This window comes from Microtus oregoni, unplaced genomic scaffold (assembly GCF_018167655.1).
Source record: "Microtus oregoni isolate MIOR12 unplaced genomic scaffold, Mior012 000012F_ref0000307, whole genome shotgun sequence".
Taxonomy (NCBI): Eukaryota; Metazoa; Chordata; class Mammalia; order Rodentia; family Cricetidae; genus Microtus; species Microtus oregoni.
Window position 1 is genome coordinate 36,153,033 of NW_024543071.1, and position 11,393 is coordinate 36,164,425.

Consider the following 11,393-nt stretch of genomic DNA (forward strand, 5'->3'; position numbering starts at 1 on the left):
TTTACTGCTGAATAATACTCTAATATGTATATATTCCATACTTTCTTCATCCATTCTTCCATTGAAGGGCATCTAGGTTGTTTCCAGGTTCTGGCTATTACAAACAATGCTGCTATGAACATAGTTGAGCATATACTTTTGTTGTATGATAGGGATTCCCAAGAGTGGTATTGCTGGGTCCGGGGGTAGGTTGATCCTGAATTTCCTAAGAAACCGCCACACTGCTTTCCAGAGTGGTTGCACAAGTTTGCATTCCCACCAGCAATGGATGAGTGTACCCCTTTCTCCACAACCTCTCCAGCAAAGGCTATCATTGGTGTTTTTTTATTTTAGCCATTCTGACAGGTGTAAGATGGTATCTTAAAGTTGTCTTGATTTGCATTTCCCTGATTGCTAAGGAAGTTGAGCATGACCTTAAGTGTCTTTTGGCCATTTGAAGTTCTTCTGTTGAGAATTCTCTGTTCAGCTCAGTGCCCCATTTTATAATTGGGTTGATTAGCCTTTTGCAGTCTAGTTTCTTGAGTTCTTTATATATTTTGGAGATCAGACCTTTGTCAGTTGCGGGGTTGGTGAAGATCTTCTCCCAGTCAGTGGGTTGCCTTTTTTGTCTTAGTGACAGTGTCCTTTGCTTTATAGAAGCTTCTCAGTCTCAGGAGGTCCCATTTATTTAATGAGGCCCTTAATGTCTGTGCTGCTGGGGTTATACGTAGGAAGTGGTCTCCTGTGCCCACGTGTTGTAGAGTACTTCCCACTTTCTCTTCTATCAGGTTCAGTGTGTTCAGACTGATATTGAGGTCTTTAATCCATTTGGACTTGAGTTTTGTGCATGGTGATACATATGGATCTATTTTCATTCTTCTACAGATTGACATCCAGTTTTGCCAGCACAATTTGTTGAAGATGCTCTCTTTTTTCCATTGTATACTTTTAGCTCCTTTATCAAAAATCAGGTGTTCATAGGTTTGTGGGTTAAAGTCAGGGTCTTCTATTCAATTCCATTGGTCGACTTCTCTGTTTTTATGCCAATACCAAGCTGTTTTCAATACTGTAGCTCTGTAATAGAGTTTGAAGTCAGGGATGGTAATACCTCCAGACAATCCTTTATTGTATAAGATTGTTTTGGCTATCCTGGGTTTTTTGTTTTTCCATATAAAGTTGATTATTGTCTTCTCCAGATCTGAGAAGAATTTTGATGGGATTTTGATGGGGATTGCATTGAATCTATAGATTGCTTTTGGTAGAATTGCCTTTTTTACTATGTTGATCCTCCCAATCCAAGAGCAAGGGAGGTCCTTCAATTTTCTGGTGTCCTCTTCAATTTCTTTCTTCAAAGACTTAAAGTTCTTGTCAAATAGATCTTTCACATCCTTGGTCAGAGTTACCCCAAGATATATTATGCTATTTGTGGCTATCGTGAAAGGTGATGCTTCTCTGATTTCCCTCTCTGCTTCCTTATCCTTAGTGTATAGGAAGGCCACTGATTTTTTGGAGTTGATCTTGTATCCTGCCACAATACTAAATGTGTTTATCAGCTGTAGGAGTTCTTTGGTAGAGTTTTTGGGGTCGCTTATGTATACTATCATATCATCTGCAAATAACGAGAGCTTAACTTCTTCCTTTCTGATACGAATCCCCTTGATCCCCTTATGTTGTCTTATTCCTATTGCTAGAACTTCAAGCACCATATTGAAGAGGTATGGAGAGAGTGGACATCCTTGTCGTGTTCCTGATTTTAGTGGGATGGCTTTGAGTTTTTCTCTGTTTATTTTAATGTTAGCTGTCGGCTTGCTGTAAATAGCTTTTATTATATTTAGGTATGACCCCTGTATCCCTAATCTCTCCAAGACCTTTATCATAAAGGGGTGTTGAATTTTGTCGAATGCTTTTTCAGCATCTAATGAAATGATCACATGGTTTTTTTCTTTCAGTTTATTTATATGGTGGATTACATTGATAGATTTTCTTATGTTGAACCAGCCCTGCATCTCTGGGATGAAGCCTACTTGATCATAATGGATAATTTTTCTAATGTGTTCTTGGATTCGGTTTGCCAGTATTTATTGAGAATGATTTAATAATTATTAAAGATTTAACACGAGATACTGTTCTTCAGAATAATCCTGACTTATCAATAAAAGATATTGAAAGTAGTTAATCCTAATTACTTTTGTTTTCTTTAGATTATCATAATGCTTAAATTGGCCTCCATGTTTGTACTTAGTTTAGTCTAATTTGTAGATGCACAATAAGGTCCATTTTCACAGTCTTATAAATCAAACTGCTGTGAGCTAGATTCTTCTTTCAGGGTTTGAACTACTTATAATTGCCTAGCCAGTGTTTGGTTGTTCTTCATTGAGACATTTGGTAAAACCAAATTAATCAGCGGTTGAAAATTCACCTTTAGTCATTAGAGCCAATTTTTGGAGCTTGATCCTTTGAATGTATGGTTCAGCCACTGAATATTATTTCTTTTTTCTCTTCGTAGGCTTGTCTGCCTCAAGAAGAGTACTCCACAGTCTACAGGAAGTGCCGTTCACAGTTCACAGACCTAAATGGCTCCAAAAGATTTGGAATCAACACATGGCATGATGAGAGTGGGATTTATGCCAATTCAGAGGCAAAACAAAAGCTCTATTCATTGGTTGACAATCCTATTGTCCCACGTTAAAAGGCAATATGTATGCCATCAGCCTCTCAGGTTAATGAAAAATAACAATTGTAGCAGCTAATAATTTCCTTTAATAAACACAAAAGTCTTTCAATCTAAGGAAATGTTTATATTCATATTCTCGTGAGCAACCCTATATTTCCCCAAATTTAGTATGTGTACCACTAAAGTGAGGTACACTATTCTAGAATATATTTTTGACTGCTTTCTTTGTTGTATGGACTATGCATTTCTTTCATTGCTTATAAAAATGATTAGAACTAGCACTATCCAACTTGAGATTGTTTAGCATGTAGCTTATTTTACTCATATTTATTTATTGCTTTTATTTATTTTTTGTTTTTATACCCCTACCACAGTTTTCCCTCCCCCTCTTCCCTTCCCAGTCCCTCTCTCCTCCTCATCCCCATCCACTTCTCCTCCTGTTTATCTTCAGAAAGGGACTCTTCTTCCATAAATATCAGCCAGCATGGATATCACCTTGCAGTGAGACTAGGCACCTCCTCTCCTATTAAGGCTGAACGAGACAATCTGGTAGGACGAATGGATCCCAAAAGTAGGTAACAGAGTCACAGACAGCCCTTGCTCCCACAGTTAGGAGTCCTACAGGAAGACCAAGCTACACAACTGTAACATACATGCAGAGGGCTTAGGTCAGTCTTATGTAAGCTCCCTGGTTGTCAGTTCTGTCTCTGTGAGCCCTGTGAGCCCAGATGAGTTGATTCGGTGGGTTTGAGGGCAATCTGGTTGTGACATCTGTTACCCCATTGATCGCCAGAGTTTATTCAGCTGATCTGGCTAGCTAGGAATGTGTCCCCTTCCCCCTTTATCGCCACATGTGTGCATCCCTCCTGAAGCCGCAAACTCTATCGAAGAGGATAAAGAGGAGGACAGGTCTTGTCAAGTGTGGACACATATGTGCTCTCCCCAGCTAGAACCTCCAAACAAGCTATTTTTTTTAAGTGAGCCAATTTTAATTTATATTGGTGGTTCCGGAGATTACATGCAGGGCCTTGCACATGTTAGGCAAACAGTCTACTACAGAGAGTCATTCCTAATCAATTTCTTCCCACTTAAAAAACCGTAGTGAAAACATGGTATGAGTTGATATTTATGCCATATAATATGTTTCAACACAAGTATACCATGTTCAGCCCTGTGTGGCAATACATGCCGATGGTCCTGGCACTCAGGGAACTGAAGCACAAGATTCCAGTATTGAAGGTCATGTTAGGCCACATTGCAAGTCTTTGTCTCAAAAAGCCAAAACCAAAACAAACCAATAAAACAAGCAAAACCAAAAATCAAATACATAATGCATATGTTCAAGTTGAATAACTGGTTTTCTTCAAATATTTATCATTTTTTTGTGTTGGGGAATTCAAAATTTTGTGCTCTAGTTATTTTGAAGTATACAATTAATTATTGGAACGAAATTTTCCTGACTGTGCTATAGAACACTGAAGCAGGCTCCTCCCTTCTGACTGGTCTTATTTTCTGTTCTCTGTCTGTCCCACTTCTCAGCCCCCTCCTAGCCAGGTGACCACTATTCTCCTCTCCACTTTCAAGATAAGTTTTAAGTGTGTAAAAATGTAGGTTAAAGACAGAGAGTTAAAGTTTGTACAGCATTGATCCTACAGTGATGTTGTGTGTGTGTGTGTGTGTGTGTGTGCGTGTGTGTGTGTGTGTGTGTGTGTGTGTGTAACCCACAGGCTTTGATTTTTCCATGGTAGCTAGTTACACCCCATTTACTCAAGGTAAAATCTTTTTGAGTCTGTAAGATAGAAGGGATCAGACAGTGAGACCTTTGGAGGTTGTTGGGAAATCCAATCATGTAAGATTAGATTAAAAGAAATCTTAGGACTATCTTGACCTACCCTCCCATAGATTAAGTCCTTTATAGTACCAGCAACCTGGGGCTGCAAAACAAAGTGGCTTACACAGTAGAAGTACTTTTTTCTTTTCAGTTTTAGAGGCTGAAAAAGCTCCAAATCAAGTTTCGGACAGGCTTTGTTTACAAGGACTCATCCTGGTGTTTCACTGTGTTCTCTTATGTGGGAGAAGGATGGGCTTGCTCTTCTTCTTACAAGACCATGGATAGTTGGGATAGATTCTACCTTTATGACCTCATTTAACCATCATTACCTACTAAAGACTATACAGTCATGCTTGAAGCTTAGGGTTCTGCAAATGAACTTGGGCAGGGCATAGAATAGCACACAACTGCTGGCCAGGGTTCATATTCTGTATTCTGGCTGATGTTGTAGGTAAATTTGCATTTTGATTTCCTCTGAGGATGGGTTTATTTTGTCAACTTGGTTTCCATTTCCCCTTGCTATTTTATTACTTTATTTTTTATTTATGTGTGTATGTGGGTGGGCATGCACATGCATGTATGTTTGTGTATATTGGACGGCTTATGTGCGCCTGAGTGCAGGTTCTTGTGAAGGTCATATAAATGAGAGTCCCTGGAGCTGAAGTTATAGGCAGTCATGAGCCACCTGAAGTGGGTGCTGTGAATTGAACTGGGATCCTCTGCAAGAGCAGAATATGCTCTTAAAGGTTGATACACAGATTAATAGAAATGAGTTAAATTAAGATGTAAGAGTTAGCCAGTAAAAAGCTAGAGCTAATAGGCCAAACAGTGATTTAATTCATACAGTTTCTGTGTGGTTATTTTGGGGCTGAGCAGCTGGAAAAAAACAAGCGGTCCTCCTACTATAAACATGTAATTTATAAATGTGTACATTATGCATTAATAAAACATCAAGACAGAAATTAAGCTCTCAGTATGGGAGGAGCTCGTGATGGAGCATGCGCTAGTCACATGTGACCATGAGGCCATTGCTGTGTTAGGCAGATCAAAGAGTTATGTGAAGGACATGGAGACCCCTTCCTGGCTCAACCTGTGATGTAGTCATTGAGGACCAATCCTAATGAGGATGACCTCAGCCTTCATCTGATTGCTGCCATAATTCTTATAGAACTAATGTAGGGAGCACAGTGACACTCCCCTTCTGAAGCCCCTCTGCCTCCCAGGAGCTTATTCCCACGTGTTTTATGTCTTAGGTGCTTTTCTATCGCTGTGATAAAATACTTGAAACTTAGAAAGTATTTAATTTGGGCCTCATAGTTCTAGAAGGTTAGAGTCCGTGACCATCGTGGTAGGGCATATGACAACAGGCTTAGCACTGGGGGAGTAGATGAGGGCTCACATCTTGATCCATAAGCAGGCAGAGAAAGCGCATTGGGAATGGCATCAACTTTTGAAACTTCAAAGCCTGCCACCAATGACACATCTCTTCCAACAAGACCATACCTTCTAAACCTTCTCAAACACTTCTACCACCTGGAGACTAGGTATTCAAATATGGGAGCCTATGGAAGCCATTCTCATTCCAACTCCTACACTTTAATAAATCTTTGTTACCTCTGCTAGCTTCCTTGTCAATGATTCCTTATTTCTTGGAGAGACAATGAACTTAGAGATGGCTCAGAGGTTAAGAGCACTGGCTCCTCTTTCCAGAGGTCCTGAGTTTAGTTCTCAACAACCACATGGTGGCTCACAACATCTATAATGAGATCTGGTGCCCTCTTCTGGTGTGTAGGCATACATGCGGGCAGAACATTGTATACATAATAAATAAATAAATAAATACATAAATTATTTTTTAAAAAGAAGTTACTGCCTGAGGTGGTTTTGGTGAGTATTATCTTCTTTCCAGGTAAAACTTATCAAATCAGGGAATGACTCAATGACTCTATTGTTCTCAATAAAATGTTGCCTATACTGTGCTAACTCCTTTATCTGTTATTCTAGTTCAGCGGTTCTCAACTTGTGGGTCACACCCGCTTTGGGGTTGCATATCAGACATTTACATTATGACTCACTGTTATGAAAGAGTCTTTCTGCACACTGTGAAGATTTGCTGCTTTCATTGTTTTAATAAGGTGCTAACGGCCAATAGCTAGGAAGGAAGATATTAGGTGAGAGTTATAGACAGGAGAGAAAGAGAGCATGGGAATGAAGAAGGGTAGAGACGTGGAGAGAAGCAAGATGAACTTGACGTGCTGAAAAATGGTACCAAGCCACATGGTAGTATATATATATATATATATATATATATATATATATATATATATATAAGAAATATAGGCTAATTTAAGTTGTAAGAGCTAGTTAGTAATAAGCCTAAGCTATCAGTCAAGCATTTATCATTAATTATTAGTCTCTATGTCAGTTACTGGGGAGCTGGTGGTCCCTACAAAAGCCCCACCTACAATTCATAACAGTAGAAGCTTTAGCTTGTGTCAAGTTGACATAAAACTAGCCAGCACAAGAATCTTTATTTAGATCATATTCCCATACTCTAGTTGGGCTATTTATCTTTCTTAGATTCCCCTTTATATTAAATTCTGTGTAAGTGTCTATGGGAGTTTGTGTGCATGAGTGAAGCTGCTCATGGAGGCAAAGAGGGCATGAGATTCCCTGGAGCTGGACTCAAGGGTGGTTTTGCCCAGTGTGTGTCATGGGAACTGAACTCAGGTCCTTTACAAGAACAGTCTGTGCTTATAACCTCTGAGCCATCTCTCTAGTCCTGTTACTTATTTTTTTAAGATAATAAACTTTTGAAACATATTTTTTTAAAAAATGGGACATAATCTGAAAAAATTATTTGACTCGAGAAACAGATTAAAGACTTTATTTAGAATTAATCATCTGAATTTCTGTTTAAAAGCAGCAGGAAATTTGAAAGTAGAAGCCTGAACGATCTTAAAGGTAAAAATGCAAAAACGTATAATACATGTGATTATGTCAATAATTCTGATGATGTGAGAAGTCAGGAAAGGAATATTAAGATTACTCACAAAATTCTGTAGAAAAATTATTTTCCATCACATTCCTATATGTTTTCTTTGCCAGTAACTTTCAACCTTATAAACTTACCAGTATATCTGTTTTGACGGAGCCCTAAGAAATTCCCAATCACTATGTAATGAAAGCTTGCCTTTCATTTTAGAAGAAGTGTGAATACTGAGCAAGTTGATATAAATGTGTTCGCTTCTAGAGATAATATGCATGTATTATGTTCATGTATCTCTGTATACATTTATAAATATGCATTAATTTACATACTGTATAACGTGTTTTATATTGTGCAGAAAAAGAGGGATTGTAATTTTTCTGTTAGTTTTCTCTAACCACCTCAAAACATACAGACGTAGAACAGCAAATGGTATTTCTTGTTTTGGGAGTCCTCTAGGTGGGTTCTCTAGTCTTGTCTCACTGGGTTGGATCTAGAATGTTCTTGTTCTGATATCAGGCTGCTGGCTGAAGGCTGACAAAGCCAGGGGTGCCCTGGCCATGTGTAACCGTGCTGTAGAAGAGACAGGTCTTGACGACACAGCAGTGATGACAGGGTTCCTGACAACAGTGGCTAGGGACGTCTCTGCACCTAAGGGCTTGTCAGACATCTGTTTGGGCCAAGTTCACTGAGTCCGGGTCAGAAAATGTCCTGAGACCAGCCAAGTCAGCGGGGACTGGCTTTGCAAGGATGTTCTCTAGAAGGAGCGGCCATTTGAATTTTTTCAGTTAATAACAGAATCGTTGCATATTTCCCAGGACAAATTTTTCTTTGTAAAAAAGGAAGGATACTTCCTTCTATATATTTCAGTCAAAGACGAGAGACAGACCTTCCCTCATTATCTTAAATTAGTGACATGATTTGGTTCTTTTGGGTAACTTCAGGCTCGCTGATCTTGCTCTAACTATAGTGAAACTTTGGTTAGGGTCAAGACGGTGCGTGAAGAATGTTTGCCACGATCTTATGCAGCTACGAGTGAATGTCCATAAGGAGGAAAGTCTGGGGCTCTGTTGCCTTTTATTAATATCAAAATCCATACACAATGATTCCAAGAAAGAATGACAATCCAGGCATGTCACCAAATGCTCCCTTGTTCTTGCTGGGGAACCAGATCTCCGCCTTGTTCCCAAAAGGCAATGGGGAAGCTTCAGTCCATGGCTTGCTGCCAGCTCAACCACCATCCAAGAGACCCCCAGACCCCTAATCCCGGATTCTTATTGGGTCAGGTATTCCCAGAGAAGACCACGCCCATAGGGTCAAGCTGCCCAATACAATTAGTTATCGGACCGAATTCCCACAACAAGCTCAGGTACTGAATGAAAACACAATCGATATGATTTGTTTAAAATAATTGGTTAAGTAACATGTTTAGCCTATCAAGGATTTAATGATCTTGAAAAAAAAGGAGGATCTGTAAGGTTACCTTAAGATGACCTTACGTCCTGTCCAGCAAGCCTAACTTTTCCAGAACAGTCAGTCTGCTGAGATCGTATATAAAGTAAAGTGTGGATGCCGTGTTTGAGATGGATATATTGTGCGGTACACTTTGCCTCTGGAATTTCTCCCTGACATCCCCGCAGCAGATACACGAACTGTTAGGGCTCCGAAGGCTGTGGGCGAGGGCTCATCTCGTCTGTACTCGTGGTGTATCAGCTTGAAAAGTATTTATGAACGAAAGACAGAATTTTGTCAGCGTGTATGTGCAGTCTTCCACGCTCGCTTAAATTCTTTGCATTATTCTTACAAGTTACTTTCCTGCCACAAACAAACAGTGTACATTAGCTGAACCAATGAAGCGAAACAGCCAATATAAGATGTGGAGCTAGATGTAAATTTGATTTGCCCAAGATATTTATAGCTATAACTCCATAGACGGCTCAAGGTTAAGGTAGAATTGGGTGCTCTGCATGGCTGCAAGGGAATAACGGTGCCTTCAGTTTGCTTTGCAGCTGTTGCACCTCCTGCCATCCCCAGCGCCCTCTGCAACTTAGGCTTCACCGGCAAAGCATCACGTACCTCCCCACCCTGGGCTTTCTACGGGGCACCGGATCTGCTACACGTGGCCTGGTCAAACAGGTTTTCCCCGGAACCTTAAGACCTCTCCCTCTCTTGCATTCTGCCGGCCTGTAAAGTCAGTTGGAGGAACAGCCAGGGTGCCTTGAACCGTGACTGCAGTGACCTCTGGTTACTGTGTAGCTTAACCTTGGAAAACAGTTCCCAGGCTGGCCCCTTTCCAGTAGGGCACCCTTTCAGCTGTCTGCCTGAGCTATACTTTCAGGCACTCTCCCTTTGCACGAAGGTCCTTAAACCGTCTTTGCCTTTTTTGCATTCTGGAGCCAACTTTGAATGAGGTCTTGTCATCAACGCACTTTTCCTATTGTCCCAGTGCAAAGCAAAGCGTGAAGTTCTAATGACACTAACAATTACAGTCGCCTTGTCTGCAACATAATGTGCTTACTCTTTTCTTCACAGTTTACTGCACATTTTTTACTTCTTTCTGTTCCATTTTTTTTACCTAACTCTGTGAAAAGCTGACTAAAATAACAAACATGTCATAGCCTGAATGTTATACTGTCTTCAAATTTATTTGCCAAATAAATCACTCCATTGTTTTGGAATTCAGTCTTCCTAAAGTTTTCAGGCCACTAGTGAAACATGCTGTAGGAAGTCCTACAGCCAGTAGTTAGCGGCCAATGGGGCGTGGCCTCTTATACTATTTATGTCGATGTAGAGCACGCATCTGGCCTCTTTTCCAGCTGTGGGATTCGGTTTCTGATCTCTGTTCCAGCAGAGGATTCTGATTTGTGACTCTACCCCTAAATAAATAATCATCTATTTCTCAATTCTGAGCTAGTGTGGGATTTCTTTTAAGCATCCTTCTTCAGAAACAAAGCCAGATTCTTGGCCAAAAAGGAAAACAAAGAGCCTCTACTTACTCTAGTTACCAAATAGTCTTTGTTTCCGCCCAAGTCCTCATGAGCAAGGTCTTTGTGAGATACATTCTCTCAGTATTCTAGTCTTCTGGATGGTCCATGAGTTCTGCCTACGGCTCCAAACCTTTCCAAATCCCTCCCACAGGCCAGTCTAAAGACGTAAAATCACATGTTCAAGGGCATCTTTATCACAGCAATGACTCCACTGCTGGTGACAATTTTCTTATTACTTTTTGTCGTGGCAAAATACTTGATGAAGCAAGTTAAGAACAGAAAGATTCATCTTGGCTTATGGATCTCAAGGACCACAGTCCATCATGGGATCCACCTTGGCTTGTGGATGTCAAGGAGCACAGTCCATCATGGAGGGAGGTGAAATGGAGTGCCCTTACCCTTGCTGGTGTGAGTGTGGCGCCTCAGCTTGCTCACATGGCCCGAGGCTGCAGTGGGGTTGTTTCAGATTAAAGCCACGGCATCCTGAATCTCAGAGTGTTTTGAACAATACTGTAGCTATAGGATATTTGGAGAATGAGAGGCTGGTTACGAGAGGGATATGGACCCTTTGAGGACCAGGGACAGAACAGTTTAAAAAGATTTGTTTGGATATCAAGTTGACAAGGGGTGGGGCTTGTGATTCTTAATCTTCATTGTCAGGTTGACTGAGAGGTGCCTAGGAAATAAATTAAGCAAACCTCAGGGGCTTGCGAGGATCACAGAAGGAACTAGGAAGCTTTGTAAATGTGGGCCTTGCCATCTGATTGCATGAGAAAGAGCAAAAAGTCACTTGTGCAAACATTCTCATTCTGCTCGCCTGCTACCATGGGGTGAGTTATTCTCCCTGCCATCCCTACAACAGTGGGTGAAAAGCTTTGAAACTCTGAGGTCAAATATACAATGCCTCTTTTGATTTGTACATAAGCCATTCTA

General features: G+C 40.5%; 1 protein-coding gene across 1 annotated transcript in view; it reads left to right on the forward strand.

Moving 5' to 3' along the window:
- CUNH9orf135 (chromosome unknown C9orf135 homolog) overlaps nt 1-2,716 on the forward strand; it is an 84,955-nt gene extending 82,239 nt beyond the window's left edge. The window contains exon 6 of the mRNA XM_041662132.1: nt 2,486-2,716. Coding sequence (XP_041518066.1) covers nt 2,486-2,668 — 183 coding nt within the window. The 3' untranslated portion in view covers nt 2,669-2,716. The remainder of the gene's footprint in view (nt 1-2,485) is intronic.
- The last annotated feature ends 8,677 nt before the right edge of the window (nt 2,717-11,393 follow it).